The 18,214-nt window shown below is 36.7% G+C and overlaps 2 protein-coding genes across 3 annotated transcripts in view; one reads left to right on the forward strand and one right to left on the reverse strand.

Moving 5' to 3' along the window:
* LOC100178710 overlaps positions 1-1,272 on the forward strand; it is a gene marked incomplete in the record, with an annotated part of 5,414 nt that extends 4,142 nt beyond the window's left edge. The window contains 2 exon segments of the mRNA XM_002131219.4: positions 1-649; positions 893-1,272. Of these exon segments, the coding sequence (XP_002131255.2) occupies positions 1-205 (205 nt within the window).
* A 674-nt stretch (positions 1,273-1,946) lies between these two features.
* Positions 1,947-18,190, reverse strand: LOC100187422 (integrin alpha-4-like). Of its 2 annotated transcripts, none has more exons than XM_026835984.1 (27): positions 17,975-18,190; positions 17,644-17,771; positions 17,502-17,560; positions 17,307-17,433; positions 17,126-17,246; positions 16,948-17,057; positions 16,705-16,888; positions 16,459-16,637; positions 16,124-16,191; positions 7,742-7,916; positions 7,597-7,682; positions 7,276-7,524; positions 6,990-7,202; positions 6,613-6,922; positions 6,408-6,556; positions 5,913-6,136; positions 5,701-5,839; positions 5,190-5,300; positions 5,020-5,108; positions 4,673-4,768; positions 4,484-4,601; positions 4,319-4,429; positions 4,119-4,247; positions 3,943-4,056; positions 3,479-3,565; positions 2,924-3,058; positions 1,947-2,624 (listed from the first exon to the last, which is right to left on the reverse strand). In XM_026835984.1, the coding sequence occupies exons 1-27, from the start codon at positions 18,151-18,153 to the stop codon at positions 2,487-2,489; spliced, it is 3,828 nt and encodes a 1,275-aa protein (XP_026691785.1). In that variant the 5' UTR covers positions 18,154-18,190; the 3' UTR covers positions 1,947-2,486. The 2 variants fall into 2 exon arrangements, with proteins under 2 accessions (XP_026691785.1, XP_026691786.1); XM_026835985.1 differs by lacking the exons at positions 16,124-16,191; positions 16,459-16,637; positions 16,705-16,888; ... (4 more) ...; positions 17,644-17,771; positions 17,975-18,190 and adding exons at positions 7,976-8,043; positions 8,151-8,332; positions 8,428-8,614; ... (4 more) ...; positions 9,783-9,910; positions 9,986-10,292.
* Between the last annotated feature and the right edge of the window lie 24 nt (positions 18,191-18,214).

Genomic DNA, 18,214 nt, shown 5'->3' on the forward strand with positions numbered 1-18,214 from the left:
TCTGTCAGTCATGAAAGAACATTTCTACTCTGTCCATGCAACCAATGCTTTCCTAGAAAAGTTGGAATGCTGTTGTTTGTGGCAGGATTGTACTCATTATTTTACAAAAGATGTTGATACAGTTGAAGATGTTCAATTGCATTTAACTAATCATTTTGAACATTCAATTTCGAATAACAAATTGACCATTGATTTAACGGAATAGTTTTCCGTTTTTTTTTCATTTTGTAACAATACTTTAGTTAGATGCTCTTACCAAAATGTTTTGTTGTCATTTTTTATAACTTTACGACTTGGATTATTATGTCTCATTTATTATGGTGCGTATATTTTACAATGCTACAAACCTGCCAAACTAAAACTGTTAGTTTTTCATTTATTTGTGTAATTGTGTATGAGTTTTTTTCATTACCCTACTTTGTTATTTTTTAAACGTATACTTCGCAAATTATTATTTTCTCTAACTTGTTTGGTGTGCAACCTTATTCAAGCCTTTTCTTTTATAGAACAGAACTATATGAATACATAGGATTTCTATAACATATATGTCATTATGTCATCTACTGCTAGAATGGCATTTGGAGGTTCCATTATCTTTACAACCTCTATGATTGCATATGTTCATTGGAACCAACAGGCATCTCAAGAGGTTGTATTATCTTAAACAAACTGTGTTTCTATTTTTTTGAAAATAACGATGTAAAAACTTTATGATATTAAAACTTAATTTTTGTGGTCAGTTTCAATACAAACTTATTTTAACTCATGATGTCACTGAAGAAGGTTTTAGTTTTTAAACTGGAACAGTTAAAAAAAGGTAATGGTATCACATATATAGGATCGATTTAAGTTTTTCAACTTATGGTTTGAGCTTTTGATGTTTTATTTATAGCAAATGAGAGAAGGAGTAAGAAGAGACTTTGCCCGGATTGAAGAAAAAGAAAGAAAAAAGGCTGAGAACCTAAAACGATTAGAAGAAGAACAACGTTTAACTAAAGCACTTTATGAACAGAGAGAACGGAATTTAAAATCCTGAGTTTATTTGCTCCAACACAAGATTGGTTATCCATGGATTGATGGATTTATGGTTAATTCTCCCATTTTCTTTTTTGAATGGAATCAAGCATTTTGAGTTTGGGCAAAGATCATTTCTACAAACTTACTGATGTACTAATCTTGTAATTTATTTGTTAAGCCCTTTTATATTAAATTCTACAGATCAATGGATTTTTAGGTAAAATTCTAATGAAGAAGTAAATAGAAATAATTCTGTTATATTTGTGATAGCCTAGCTTATATTTTAATAAACGAGGCAGAAAAGACAATACAAGTTAGAACCATATTCAAGTAAGTGAAAATCCTGTAACTAATACTTTATTAGAGCATTATAACTTGTGACCTATGTTGTATTCAGTGGGAAATTCAAACTAACAGATGTTTGTTGATGGTGGAAGTTACATTCATATGCATTGACTTGATATTATCAAATATATAAGTATTGATGGTAGATTCAATATATAACCAAAGAAAATATGCTATGTTTGCAAGAAAGAACTGATAATACTCGGGTGAATATATAAAAAAAGGTTGGTCTATCTATTTTTGTAGCAGTATATATGTGTTCATCTGTATTTGTAAACAACAGAAGAATAGGCCTATTAAGTAAGATTGAGTTTCCTCAGGTAACATAATTTTTATTAATCAGATTGTTTTAAAATCAACGACATCAGGTTGATGGGTGATGTACTTTTGGTGCCACTTCTTACATGTTGGAGTTACAAACTTATTTAATGAAGATTTTCCCGGGAATATTTTATTGCATGTTTAATGACGTACACAAGAAAACTTTCAAGTACCCCAAATAAGCAGCACATTTAATTGTATGATTGGGTGGGGGAAGATGGGACACAAAACACAATCAGGATATTTGAATATAAGTGCTAAAGGTGTCCTATCTTCCCCCACCTTCATATTATTTATCAACCCTTTCACTCAAACTCGATAATTCCTCTTTCTGTCATCTCTCCATTTTTACCAAAGTTGTTGCTCCCATTACATCTTCTAGTTTGTAGTAAAGAGGTGGGCTCATGTATATTAGGATAGGGGAAAATGGGACACCTTTTTATTCTATTTTCTCGTCCCATTTAGTAGTAAACAAAAAACATTCGTAAAATCATAAAACCGTATCCTCACAACTCCCATAGACCGTTGTTAATTGTTTAAAACATGATCAGGAGATTGTATATTATATGCTGAAAGCGTCCCGTCTCTCTCCACCCTATACTATATTTCCCTATCGAAAGCGTCACACTCCCTCACATTATTATTGGATAACTAAATTTAATTTTGATATACGAGAAGTTTTTGTTGGTGTTTGATAAATTTTTATGCTGCCTTCTGTCTATAAATAAGAATAAATTTTATTTCAATTCGTACAGTTATCAAAAAATATAATATGTGGCTTTATCCATAGTATAATAAAATCTTTATATTGCTTCTATTTCTTTCGATCCACCATCTTTCACGCTTTTATTTTTTTCTTGTGCTCCTTTTTCTTTCGATTCTGCTTCTTCTTGTTCAGCTTCCTGTCGCATTTTAGCATACTTGCTTTCGAAAAATCCAGCCTGTATTGAATGAGAATTAATGGATGTAACTTATTTTATCCCAGCGTAACGGGGGAGCAGCGACAGTGGTTAAACATGTTATGTTTTACACACATCGTGCCCCCCACGAGGATTTTTAATTTTTTAGTGAATAGCTAACATAAGCAACCTATAAGTCACTATTGGGTTTGAGCAGTTGCCATTAAAAATTGCGCAACGATACAAGCGCGCCCACTGGTAGCACCGTACAATAGCTACATTACTACGGCGCCAAAGCTATATGATTATTCATTCAAATTATTTCCCAATTTTATTTTTACCTTCCACATGACAAAAACAGTGACGATCAGCAGAGAACACCCCCCAACCACTGCCCCCACCACGGCCCCAGTATCAACTTGGTTGGGGTCGGGTGGTGGGGTTGGAGCAACGTATGCAGATACTTTAGTGGTTGCCTGAAATTAATATATTTTTCGGTGGAACTGTCACTGTGGAGTGGGGTAGGACGGGACACCTAAATATCCTGATAAACAGTAAACAACGGTCTATAGGAGTCGTAAGAATACGGCCGTTTATAGCTTTTTTAATGACGAGAAGTTAATTAAAACGGTGTCCCATCTTGCCCCGCCCTACTGTATAACAGTAATGGTACTGTACTTCTATTTGCAGTAAGGCATTTTGTTTACGTACATGCCATAAACCTATACGGATAAAACAACTATAAATAGTAAATACCCTTTAGTATACTAGACCTGTGTAAACCAGGGTTTACCGCACTATGTAATATAACGCATGCGTATTAAGTAAGAAAGGCGATTGAAGTTATTCTTATATAAAGTAACGTTAACCTGGTAGTGTAACTTAAAGGCTCTTACCTTAGTAGTTTTATTTGAAGGCGGGTAAACGGGCGAGTCTATAGTATTAAATCGAATATGGCTGGAGAATGTTGTTACCAAGTTTGGCTGTAGAAACAAGTCACGCTAATAAATCTATACATTGAACGAATGAATTGAATTTTATCCAGTCGGATATAGACAGCCGTTATAATACGGGTGTTGTGTTTTATACACCTCGTGCCAGCTTTGAGTTACCGTGTAACGGAATTGTTGGTATTTGTTTTTCGTTGTGATTTTAAATACATAATATAGTAGGGTGAGGGAAGACGGAGCTCCTTTAGTCAATAATATCTAAACATCTTGACCGTAAAAAATAACAACGGTTTATAAGAGTTGTGAAGGTATTGTTTTATAATTCTGTGAATACTTTCTGTTTACTATCAAATGAGATGAGAAAATGGAATAAAAAAGTGTCCCATCTTTCCCCACACTACTATATATACCTGGGACAGGGAAGGTATCCAGATTTTAAACGACGATATTATTGTTACGTTGGAAAACGTTTTCAGATGGTTGATAGAACACGTGATGGAGTCGCAGTTTGTGTGTTCACATGTCTGGTAGCAGAAGTTTAACTTTAATTCAAGTTTATTGGAGTAAAAAAAAAAGGTAGACCCACCGTTTGTGCAGGAAATGTTGCTTTGGAATCGTAGTTAAGCGTAAACAAGCTCGCACCTGTTCCGTTGTTGATTGCAAACTCGTATTCATTTACTTTGTTCAATCCACTGCAGTTGCATGTTTTCAGTGGCTAGTAAAAAATCCTATGTTTAATTAGGGATTACACCGTAATAAGGCCTAAACATATAAGCTTAAACTTACCAAGCATTGGAAATGGTAGAGATATAACAGTGGTAATCCTTCCTTGCTTTGCCTCGGCCATGTAAACACAAGAGAAGCTTTTGCAACAATGTTTGGTCCTCGGTTGTCGATCTAAAAATGTTTAATATTAAAAACATTTTTACACAGTTTGCACTCATAGTGTACCATATGTTTATGGGTGATGAAGTTTGCCTTTTCACCCAAATGCAAGTTGCTCAAGTTGTGTATTTTTGCCTCCTTCGAAACTACCCGATTGTAAAATATGGCGCTCTGCTGCGATTCGCTGAAAAAAAATATATAATTTTAAACATTCATTTAAAAATATCATATTAAAAAGTTGTAAACTGGACTAACCTGGTTTGCCGTAAAGTTGTAGCGTATAAAACTGTCTTGCGATATTCGAAAACGTTGTTCGTCATGTCAGGGTCGAACGTTAGGTTTGAATTGACACTGGTAATGTTGAAATATATAATTAAACTGGCTGGGGTAAGATGGTAAATGTTTTTATACACTTTTGTTATACCAGCACTTGGTGAAAAAAGAAATAGAGCCACATCCTCACGACTCTAACAGTCAAGTTAATCTTTGAATACACGTTTAGGAAATATGAGATATTATGTGCTAACGTAACGACCGTGACCCAAAATACTAAACTGTGTTCTTAATGGGTTATTTGTGAGTTTTGGTAAACTTAATCTTACTTTGAGTAGACAATCCCATTTAATAGAATTTCTTTTGTTTCTGATGTTTGCGTTAGCGAGAGAAGAGAATATTCCAACAAGAAGTTACACTGCGAAAATAATGATTTAGTATTTTTGCGAAAACATTAATTTAGTATTTACGTGCCCAAAGCTATATAGTGGAGACTTACCGATACACCTTTGACCATGACATCCAGAACACTAGAAACAGAGGCCTTGTAGCTAACGGTGGTTGTGTTCGTGTGTTGCACAGGCAGCAGTGTAACACAAGAGCCTGATACCTAAAAATAGATCGTTTTTTGTTGGTGTCCAAATGGCCACAATGCGTAGTCACATCTAACAGATATAATTACCAGAATGATCGTGTAAGTGAGTTCGCTAAAATACAAGTTCTATATACTAAAAGGTCACACTTGCTTTTATTTATACTAATAGAACCCTAGCTTATATAGTAGGATGGGGAAGATGGGACATCTTTTTTTTCAAATTTCTCGTCCAATTTGGGGGTAAACAAGGAAAATTCAAAGAATTGTAAAAACCGTATCCCACGATAGACCACTGTTATTTATTTAAAACATGGTCAGGGTAATTGGATATTATGTACTGAAGGTGTCCCGTCTTTCCCTACCCTTTACTATACCATTATATACGCTGTTGATTGCCGTTGTTTTTAACCCTTACCTTGTTTAAATCAAGATTCCCTGTCACGTTAACCCTTGTAAAATAGGAATGGTCGGGACCTAGATTGGTGATCGTTACATTGATTGATATGAGACCAGGATTTGAACCAAGAATTAAAGGCTGCCCGAGTTGTTGTACGCTATATAGTGAACACAAGGGTTTGCTTGATTGAAGTTGTTATTATTCATTACCTCTTGTGAATATTTACTTACGAATAAGTTGTTTCCACTTTTAAGTCATGACTGCACTTGCTTCCATTTAACCCAGAACACTTCTTATGAAACGACCAGTCAGCAGTGTATACCTTAGAAGTAACCGGATCCAGCACGTTGGACATAATTGTGTTTTTGTGAGAATCGATATAATCGTACGTCATTTTAACTTGGGGTGGATCTAATGTTTCTTGTTTTGCTGACACAGATGTAAAATGCGAACTCTGTTAAATACAAGGTTGATAAAACTTTTATAAGATGTTTTATGATATCGTTTCTATACTGATATACCTCGACACAGTATGTAGGCTATATAACATATTTTTATTTACGTATTCGAAAACGATAGTAAAAACCATAGTATACACTTCAGTATACTATGGTTAAAACTATGGTATTTAAAGAACGAAGAGAAGGAAATCAACAGCAAAACAACAGGTTGTTAAAACACGATCTGTGTAAAAAGCGTCCAATAGTTGTAATTAAAACACTTACGCTAAGATGAACCTGCAAATCTACACAGCTGTTTACAGAAGTTGCGTTGAAGATGAAAGTTTTTGAAGGGAAGGTAGTGCCCGAATGCACAAGTCGTTTGCTTGCAGGATTTCCAAATTTTGAGTCGAGATCTACCGTTACGTTCAGATCTGCGAAAGACAACAAAATGTTTGGAATTCAATGTAAACATTTATCATTAACTTACGTGCTGGTGATGTTAAGACTTGATCACCCGTGTAGAATGCAGTTAAGCACACCGTCACACTCGTACAAGGAGCTGATGAATTACTGAGACAGTTGATTAAGTCGATAGATGGAGGATTCAAAGTGATTTGTGTTCGAACTTTGACAATCGGTCGAGCTCGTAAGATAATAATTCTATCGCTGGAAGATGCTGATATTACAATATCAGAATACCCGTTGTTGTCCACATCTGTGTTACTGAAGCTGCTGCTTGGAGTTACAACATTGCCGAAGTTACGAAGTGATGATATAACTGACTTACCAACAATTCGCTGTGATGTGTTATTTGTTCGAGTTTATATAAAGAATAAATATCAATCATTATAGTCATCGCCAAACCTGTTTTCTTGTTTCACTGATTCCTTGAAAGGACACATAATAAACATATACAACACCGGTGTCCAATGATGTTCCTCCTTCCGATGGTGCTCCCACTGCTATGTCGTCATATCCGTTTAAATCTACGTCACCAACCACTGCAACCGACATTCCAAATCGAGCTCCTTTTGCGTTTGATCCACTGAGTGATTGTGGGCGGTATGACTCAGAAGTCTGTAGTAAACCATGAATAACAAAATGCGTGAGGGTATAGGTAGATATGTTAAGTTAAGAATTGCTGAGTTACCCATTCCTGCGGTCCTTCCTTGTTGTTTATGTAAACAAAAACTCTTCCTTGATCGTAACCATTCATGTCATTAAATAACGGCGCTGAAACAATTAAGTCGTCGAAGGAATCCTTATTGATGTCGACAGCACAAACAGAATGTCCAAAATAAGCTCCTAACTGCCACAAACCCGACGTCTCACTCGGATGTAAAAACAAAAGATATTTGGGCGGGAATCCAGTTACATTATCTGACTTGTATATTACGACCTGTTACAAGAATTGTTACGCTATGTGCAAAACTTGTTATTACTCTGCTCATATCTACGTATTTATACGAACCATTCCTTTTGATTCATGTGCCGGAGCACCACTCGCCACGTATTCAATGTTACCGCCAAAGAAAAGTCCACTTGTAACAGAATAACCTTTAAAAAACATTGTAGTATATCTCCCCCCAACTAACGATTATAATCTCAGACTATACCTAAATATGAATTAGCGATGTTGGAATGATTTTTCGACCCCGCTAATGCAGCGTAATCCGTTTCGTTTAATACCGCGGTGTATTGTGTTGATACGCTTCCTGCAGAAGCGCTGTAATCAACCACAGTTCCTGCTCTATCGTACGAACCAACCGCCCCAACATACATCTTGTTGTTCTAAGAATAGGCAAAACAATCTATACTATATATTATCTTGAACTGTTATTTTAATATACCTTTGTAATATGAGATGCGCTCCCAAGTTGGCATTCGGCAAGTTTGTTCGTGCTGTTAGCGTTTTGTCCTTAAAAAAAGTTTGTTTTAATCCATGAATTCTATACTGCCTGCCCTATGTATTTAGTTTATGTTTCAATAACTTATGAACTCTACACTTCCTAAGTAATTGGTTACCTTCAAGATTGACAGTAATCTTTATTGCATCAATCGTAGACACAACGTTGTTAACCACTTCATCAAGAGTGTTGTAGTCAGTCGCCTGAAAGACCCGAGATTTGTTACCCGCAATCGCCAACAGTTGGTCGTTATTTACAGATGTTCCAACACCGACAGATACAAGGACGATGCCTTTGTCCCTTTAATGTAGAATTTAGGTAGCCTATATACTTATATGGGTAACTTATGACCTAAATGTCCGGTCTATGTTTTATTAGATATAAAGTACGCTCACCTTGCTGTATCAGCTTCACCTTTAAGCAACCACCAATCAGATGCACCTCCGTCTGTCAACAGAATAATTTCTTTCGAAATACCTTTTCGCCCGTTAGCTTCAAACACTTTTACGGTTTCCTTAATCGCATGTGAAATATATGTGCCGGCTCCTGTCGACTTTACGTTTAGAAGCTCCCCTATTTGTTCTGAAAAATTATTGTTTTTAGTCTTGGGTAAAATTCAATATTCTTATTCAGCTTACTTTTAAGAGTTGCAGATGTCCATTTTCGCAAACCTATGCGAATTCCACTTCTGTGATCGTCGTTGCTAAAGCCATACACGCCCACTCGCAAATCACCGCTATCGATATAGGAACTATGGAAAAAAACATCATAAAAAATATATATATTGGGGTGGGATGAGATGGGACACCTTTGGCACATATTATCCAAATATCCTTATCGTGTTTTAAACCATCAACAACGGTCTTATATGGGAGTTGTGAGGATACGGTTTTTATATTCCTTCGAATGTTCTTTGTTTACTACCAAATGGGACGAAAAAATAAAATGAAAAGGTGTCCCATCTTCCTCTATACCATACTCTATATTTAAATTATTATTATAGCTCCAAAATATGTCGACTACACATTATCTCACCTAAAGTATGATACGACTTGTATTATCCAATTCAAAGCACTTCTAAATGCCGTATCGTCAACACTACTAGAATCGTCCAAAACAAACATTATATCCGCGATCAGAATTATCTTAGGGCATCCTTAAAAACAAACCAGAATTTAATTCCAGATGTATCTTTTTTAAACTTAACTCCAACCTGGAACGCAAGGGGTTTTAAACATTGTTGCAGTGGATGACGTCATTGGCTTTTTATAACAAGCCCCGACCATTCGTTTTTGCAGCGGTGTGGTCGGGCAGCTTGTTGTGTGTTGGTTCCCACATATCTATATGTAGACGTACAATAACAGGATTAGATCTACGTAACTCGGAAGTTTAGTCAACCTTTAAAGCTACAACTTACATAGAGGTTAGAAAAGCTGCTGTCAGCCCCAATAGACATTCCAATCGCAGCGTTGTTATCTGGAAAAATGAAATAATTAATATACATAATATAGGGTGGGGAAGATGGGACATCTGTAGCGCATAATATCCAAATTGTCCCATTGTGTTTTAAACCTCTATCAACAGTCTATGGGAGTCGTGATGATATGCTGATATTATAATCCTTCAAATGTTTTTTGCTTACTACCGAATTAAAAGGGAATTTAAAACAAGAAGATATCCCACCCCCCATCCCTATACTTTGTGATTTACATAAACTATTAAGCTATCCACCTTACAGAAAACAACGTACCAAACGAAATGTCCTTCGAGCAGGACGTGTTTCCGTACGATTTCCCACTAAATGAGCATTTGTAGACTGACCCGTTTTTGTTCCCGTCCGCTGGTGCCCCAACGTAAGCTATTGACTTCATTGGTGATCTGTTTAATGTATGATAGAATAAGCACATAAACTTTACGCCTTTTGTAACACAGTTTTAACAATAGGTTACTTACGTTTTAATCACCACGGATGCTCCAAAATGAATCACAGCTGAATCGGATTTTATTGGAGAAAGTGAATGAAATTCCCTCGTCTCTATATTCTGGGCTGATATCATACTCGCACATAATATTACAATCATAGAAGCACAAATGTACATCTCTCTTAAACTAGTTCTCATCGTGTTGAAATTGTTTGTTTGCCAACGATTAATTTGTTTCAACCTGCTTGCTCTAATTACCAATACAGTATATTTAAAATGTGTGTCCACCACAACTTGGTAGAATTGCTGTTTTAAATATAGACGTGTTATTATGCTGTATTAGTCAGTAAGCCAGGAAACACTTGGGCCCACACAACATTTGCGCTAGACACTAGTTAGATAACATGGTGTAATACCAATAGAGCAAATGACTTAGCTTTTTTACGAAATGAGACAGCAAACAGTGATCCACGATTCTATCTTGAACATATTTCACAGTACAACTTGCACGTGCAATAGGTACACGCTTTATACCAGATATACTTACAATTATATATGATAGTTAGTTTGCAATTTGTCTTTAACCTATTCTCTTTGAATGTAGAATAAATAAACAAACGTATTTCTACATTTCCAAAGTTTATTTGGTCCATAGTTTGTTTTGGGGGATGTTACGTCTCCAAACTAACGTTATTATAAACTCTTGTACCAAGATAAAGAGCCTACATATGTACAAAACTAAAAACAGTCATTGTTTTATTATAGAATCGACTGCGTTATTATGAACAAAAACGTCGGTGTGCTAAAAGCTCAGCCGATAAACCGCCACGTATATTGCCATTGCTGTGTTATGACGAGATCAAATTATTTGTCCTCATCGCCATGCATCTCTTTTGCTTCTTTATGCATCCGAGCATACTTGCTCTCAAAAAATCCAACCTATACACGTTAAATGTGATAAGGCAAAACGTAAAAAAACTTTGTTGTGTATATCCAAAGTCGACTTTGTTATTTGGCTTATTGTTTAGCAATTTTCCCGCATTTATGCACCGCAATATACCCCATTTTCACAATATACAAGATCTAGACTCTAGAGTTAGACTCTATAGAGAGGTTTGCTAAAACACAACGGGTAGTTAAACCGTAACACTATTAAGAGAAGTCCTAATTTTACCTTCCACATTATAAGCATGATGACAACAAGCAGAACAATTCCTCCAACTATTGCCCCTATGAGTGGACCGATGTCTAGTTTGTTTTGATCAATTGGTGGAACCGGTGGAAGGTATTTTGATACCACAGTAGTTGCCTGTGTATAAATGTAATTTTGTAGTTGTAGACGAAGGTAATTACCCAGTAATATATAAAAATATATTCATGACAGGATGGGGGGAGACGGGACACTTTTAACACATAATATCTAAATATCCTGATCGTGTTTTAAACAATTATCAAAGGTCTATGGGAGTTGTGAGGATACGGTTTTATATTTTTTTGAATGTTCTTTGTTTACTTTGCCAAATGGAACGAAGAATAGAATGAAAAGGTGTCCCATCTTCTCCCGCCCTACTATATGAGTAACCACTGTTCACCTTGCTCGTAGTCACTGCAGCGTTATAGATAGGCGAGTCCGTGATATTAAAACTTGTTGTGCTTGAAATTTTAGTTACGAGGTTTAACTGTGATGAATGAAAAGGATGAATGAACGTGTTATGGATCTACAGTAAAAAAATATTTTATAATACTATATATATGACATCATCCAGTTTCAACTCGCCAGTAAATTAACTTTTGCGGAAATTTTACGAAACCTGGGTTAATGTTGGTAACCAGACTTTAAATGATGACGTCACCACTACTGTGGAAAACTTTCCAAGTTGATTGACAGTGCACGTGATGGAATCGCACTTCACGTCGTTGCAAGTCTGTAGATGATGTGTATAAGATAGATATTCGACTATTTTGTTTCATTATGATATTGTAGGGTGGGAGAAGACGGGACACCTTTAGCACACAATATCCTGATCGTGTTTTAAACAATTACCAACGGTCTATCGGAGTCGTGAAAATGAGGTTTTATAATTCCTTGAATGTTCTTTGTTTACTACCAAAATGTGACGAGAAGCTAGAGTGAAAATGTGTTCCATCTTGCCCTACTGTACTTACAGTATCTGTCGGGACAGTTGTGTTAGAATTGAAGTCGATTGAAATATTTTTTAAGCCTGTTCCATTGTTTATCGCGAGTCCGTATTCGTTTACTTTGCCCATCGTTGCGCAATGACACAAAGTTGAAGGCTATATGAAATATTCGGTATGTAATGTTTGCATTGTTTTGTATTCGGATGGCTTTACTTACCAAGCATTGGAAATGGTAGAGATATAACAGTGGTAATCCTTCCTTGGTTTGCCTCGGCCATGTAAACACAAGAGAAGCTTTTGCCACAAGGTTTGGTCCTCGGTTGTATACCTGTTTGCAAACATTCTTAAAAAATCCGATTTTGTTATTTGTGCAAATTGTAAACACTTTCTTACCGAATGGTTGTGAAATACAGCATACGTTGTACCTCCCAAGAATTCATTACTGATGTTATGAATACTTGCTGAGGGAGACACGGTGCGATTGTAGAACATAGAGTTCGGTACCGAGTTGCTGTTAAGAGATCAAACACTTGGATATTTGGGATATGCTCAAGTGAAACTTACCTGCTATGGTCAATTGTAGCTGTGTACAAGACTTTCTTGCGAAATTCAAATTGGTTATTGTTTATTACAGGGTCAATAAAGTCTGTTGTGCTGTTCACGCTGCGTAATGTAATGCAGGTCATGACGGCTATTTTCTGATGTTTTTTTATGGATTTAGATTAACGGGATTTACTTTGAATGAAGACTTCCCGTTAGTACAATCTCCTGAACCGTCGCTTTTGTAGTCAGGGAAAGCAGAGAATACTCCAGCACGAAGAAAATCTTTAAGAAGTTAACGCACATTAAAGCGACAATCGTTACAAAAAGCGTATTCTTGGTCGGTTATAACTGGAAAGCGAGCATGTTAAAACAGAGAGGTGTTTAAAACAGAACACCCGATTCAAACTACTGTCGTTTCCCCGCCACGCCAGGACAAAAAATATATTCGGTAATTTATTTATGTGTCCGTATACCTTTGTTCCTGTAGGCATTAAACTGCGTAATAGTGAATTCTGCGGCCTGACACTTGTAACATTTGATGTGTCTTCATCTCCCACGGTTGCCAAAGCACCAACAACCTTTATAAACATAAAACTATCGTTTCTACACCAAAAAAATCTACTTGTTATATAATACCTTGTTAAGCCCAAGATTCCCAACAACGTTAACTCTAGGAAAGTAGGAATGGTCGGGACCTAGATTGGTGATCGTTACATTGATTGATATTATTCCTGGATTCGAACCCAGAACGATAGGTTCCCCGAGTGGTGATATACTAAAAATTTAATCGTAATATTAAAACAAACTTATGTAAACTGATAGCCCAACTTACGAATAAGCTGTTTCAATTTTCAAGTCGTGACTACATCTGGTTCCATTCATTTCTGAACATTTCTTTTGAAACGACCAGTCAGCAGTGGTAACCCTTGGCGACCAGGGGTCAAGCATTGCAGACATGATCGTGTTTTTATGACTGGTCGTGTAATCATAGCTCACTTCGAGTCGTGACACTATCCCGAAATCTCCCGTCGATGAAGGTGATTCAAAATATGCTGGCTGTTTAAATAATTAGTTAAGATATTGGTGGCAGACAACACTATAGTTGACGATACATTTCTCTTTCTGCAGAGCTTTAAAATCCCTGTTTTTTTGCGTATTTACATTAAATTTACTGCACAAATCATAATTTGTATGCAGCCTGTTATATAAGTCTACAGTTTTATGAAAATGTGTAAATTACATTTGGCTGAACTGACAAAGTGAGACACGAACGTATCGAACTGACGTTGTACACCTTCCTATGTTTCGATGAAGTTGTTTCAGCGAACACAAATCTTTTATGATCTTGATTGTGCAACAAGGTATCCAGGACTACTGATACATTTAGTCCTGAAAATAAACGTGTCGTTAAAAAACGTTGGATAATAGACAATGTGTTCCTGGTTTATTGGTGTACGGGATTAACTTACGTGCTGTTGATGTTAAGACTTGATCACCCGTGTAGAATGCAGTTAAGCACACCGTCACACTCGTACAAGGAGCTGATGAATTACTGAGACAGTTGATTAAGTCGATAGATGGAGGATTCAAAGTGATTTGTGTTCGAACTTTGACAATCGGTCGAGCTCGTAAGATAATAATTCTATCGCTGGAAGGTGCTGAAATTATCACGTCAGAATATCCGTTTCCGTCTACGTCATTTTGGGCTCCTGTTCCCGATACAATAAACCCGCCGAATGTTTTTAACGGTGGTGTAACTGACTTTCCCGATATGCGCTGTAGAAAAGTGACGTATAGTTTAGTCACGTGATTGTAAAAAACATACATTTTGTGTAAAACCTGTTTTCGTGTTTCACTTAACCCTTTGCTGGATCCATAATAAATGTAAACAGCGCCGCTACCGGTTGAAGAATTCTCCTCAAATGGTGCTCCCACTGCTATGTCGTCATATCCGTTTAAATCTACGTCACCAACCACTGCAACCGACATTCCAAATCGAGCTCCTTTTGCGTTTGATCCACTGAGTGATTGTGGGCGGTATGACTTAGAAGTCTAGAGTAAAACATGGTGATTTACAAATGCGTGGGACGTGAGGGAACAGCTTCATAAATCTTTACATGTTCTTTGTTGGCTCGGAATAACATTAAGTATGCCAAGTACGCACTTTGTAAATACCACATACATATAGTAGGGTGGGGGAAGATGGGGCATCTGTTTATTCTATTTTCTCATCCAATTTGGTAGTAAACAAAGAACATTCAAACAATTATAAAATCGCATTCTTACATCTCCCGTAGACCGTTGTTGGTTGTTTAAAACACGATCAGGATATTTGGACATTATACGTGCTAAAGGTGATCATCTTTTCCCTTCTACTATGTCATATAAAATTATAAAAAAAGTTGTTTTTCTGTCTTACCCATAACTTGGTGTCGTTTGGATTGTTGATAAAAACAAAAACTCTTCCTTGGTCATAACCTGTAGTGACGTCACTGAATAACGGCGCTGAAACAATTAAGTCGTCGAAGGAATCCTTATTGATGTCGACAGCACAAACAGAATGTCCAAAATAAGCTCCTAACTGCCACAAACCCGACGTCTCACTCGGATGTAGAAGAAGAAAGTTGGATGAAGACGCGATTACAGCATTGTTTGATTCGTATATGGCGACCTAGAACAATATTTTATTTCGTCACAATTTTTTGTAATATAGTAGGGTGGGAGAAGACGGGACACATATAGCACATAATGTGTATGACTACTTGGACAACACATAAGGATTATTATTGTGACTGAGTGTTTCGCCCAGGAAAACTTATATTCATATCCATTGCATATAGTACCAACCATTCCTTTGGAATTGTATTTCGGGGCTCCGCTTGCCACACAACTAACGTTTCCCCCGAAAAAGTTTCCGCTCGTAACAGAATAACCTTCATGATAAACCCAGTAGTGAATATAGCTTTTATATCAAATGAAGCAAAATTACCAAGATATGTATCTGATAGGCTGGCATTCAATCCACTTGCAGATGCTATATTGGAGTATTCTGTGATGTTAAGCACGCTTGTGTATTGTGTTGATACGCTACCTGCAGAAGCGCTGTAATCAACCACAGTTCCTGCTCTATCGTACGAACCAACCGCCCCAACGTACATCTTGTTGTTCTAAAAGTTGATAACTGGTTGTAATGATTAATTGTTAAAGTATATATAGTAGGATGGGGGGGATGGGACACCCTTCCATTCTCTTTTCTCGTCCCATTTGGTAAAAAAACGAAAATTTAAAGAGTTATAAAACCGTATCCTCACGACTCCTATATAGGCCGTTGTTAATTGTTTAAAATAGGATCAGGATGTTTGGATATAATGTGCTAAAGGTGTCCCATCTTCCCCCACCCTACTATATATTTCCTTCACTTTTAAGTAAAGGTTTCTGTAAAGCCTGTATATAAACCGGTATAGGTTGGTGGTTTAGTTACAGGTACCTTTGAAACGTGAGATGAGATTCCAAGTTGACATGCGTCCAGCTTATTTGTTGTATTCGTGATCTGACCTGCAACATGTACTGTCTAAAATTTTTAATAATAATAAAGTTACCTCTTTAGTTAATCGGTGTATTCTGAAAAACGAAAGTAAAACTTTTATGAACTTTTGTGTGCACTGATAGTTTACCACTCACACAAGGAAACTAAGTTAATCAATGTCGTGCGTTACTGGTTACTGAAATAGTTTGCAGCAACAGGAACTATACGAGCGTATCAATGTGCCGAACGCGAGTTTGCTTTCGGGTTTTGCTATTTTAAGAGACAAAAAGTTTCACCTTCTAATTTAACCGATGCGGTGTCCTGGATAGTCAATTTCACTCCTTCCACCACACTAGCGAGGTTATCGTAGTCGGTTGCTTTAAACACACGAGAAGCGGCACCGGCAATTGTCAGAAGTTGCTTGTCATTAGTCCCGGAACCAACCCCAACTGAAACCGTTACAATTCCATTGGCCCTGAACATAATTTCACAACTATACTTTAATTTTCTTGTTCTTTTGTTGTTAATTCTAAAATTCATACCTCGCTTCTTCAGAAGTCTCTTTAATCCTATCAGAATCGAACGCATGACCATCCGTGAGCAAAATCATTTCTTTTGGTGTGTCCTGGCGCCCGTATCGGTTAAACTGAGTAATCGTCAAACTGATGACGGGCCCGATTAATGTACCTCCATAACGTCTACCGGTAATCAGGTATGATATGCTTCCTAAAATGTGCGCCGTTATATTTAGTAGTTACGCATTTAAATAATTTAACTTTGCTTACTTTCAAGCACATCATATGTCCATCTACGCAAAGGGATGCGAACTCTTGTGTCAGTTTCTGAGCCAAACGCGATCACACCAACAATAACATCCCCATTTTCAATGTAAGTCCTAAATCAACGTACATCGTTTATTAAAAAATAAGTAGTACTTGCAGTTTTGACTAGGTAGAGTAGAACCTGAAAGATGATGTAACTTCTTTCATCCATTCCAGGGAGCTCTGATACTCGGTATCATCCACGCTTCCTGATTCGTCAAGAACGAAAATTATGTCGGCGAATAAACCTTTTCTGCTACAGGCTGGAAAACGGAAAAGTGTGGTTAAAATACCTATTTAAACTGAATGCACACTTCAGGTACCTGTAGTACAAGGTGATTTGAGCAATGTTGCTGCTGGTGACGTAGTGGATTTTTTATAACAAGCTCCGATCATCCGTCTTTGCAATTGAGATTTTGGACAATTGATGACGTGTTGATTTCCGCACACCTGCGCAGATGTACAATTTTTAGTGAGTATACACCCAACTAGCAGCGCTTGTAAAATGAAGCACTTACGTATATACTCTCTCCATTGTTATCCTTGCTTATGGAAATACCCATCGCACCGCTTTTATCTACATGAAAGAGAGACAAATATAAAAGCGGGAAACGATAATAGTTCCTCTTTAAAACAACAAGCATTAAGTATATTACTTACCGAATGCAGCTTCTTTCAAGCACTGAGTACTTCCGTTAGTTTTTCCATCAAATGTACATTTATACAAAGATCCATTTTTCCTGTCGTACAGTGGTGCGCCAACAAACGCTTGAGAATTTGATGCAGACCTGATATTTAGTTTTAAAAAAATAGTAATGATAGTTCATTGAATTTTGAAGAATTTAAATGAGATGTTTGGTATGCCAAAAGGTTTAAAACTAAGCATTTATAACTATGCACCATGGAAACTGTAGAAATTAATTTGAAATGATGTAAGTTATAATCAAAAACACATAAAGATTGTAATTAATGGACTTTGAAAATTACTTACGTTTTAATCACTACGGATTCCCCAAAATGAATCACAGTTGAATCGGATTTTATCGGAGAAAGAGAATGATATGCCCTCGTCTCTATATTCCCTGGCTCTGTTTCAGTGACGAATGAAACCACCGGTGTGCAAAGTAAGAGCACTAGTTTGGCAAATCTTGCATATTTTGCAAAACTCATGATAAGTGCGTTTTTACTGTATAGTCTATTGATTTACTGGCTTCTGAGTAAGTAACAAAAA

The sequence above is a fragment of the Ciona intestinalis genome, chromosome 9 (assembly GCF_000224145.3).
Source record: "Ciona intestinalis chromosome 9, KH, whole genome shotgun sequence".
Taxonomy (NCBI): domain Eukaryota; kingdom Metazoa; phylum Chordata; class Ascidiacea; order Phlebobranchia; family Cionidae; genus Ciona; species Ciona intestinalis.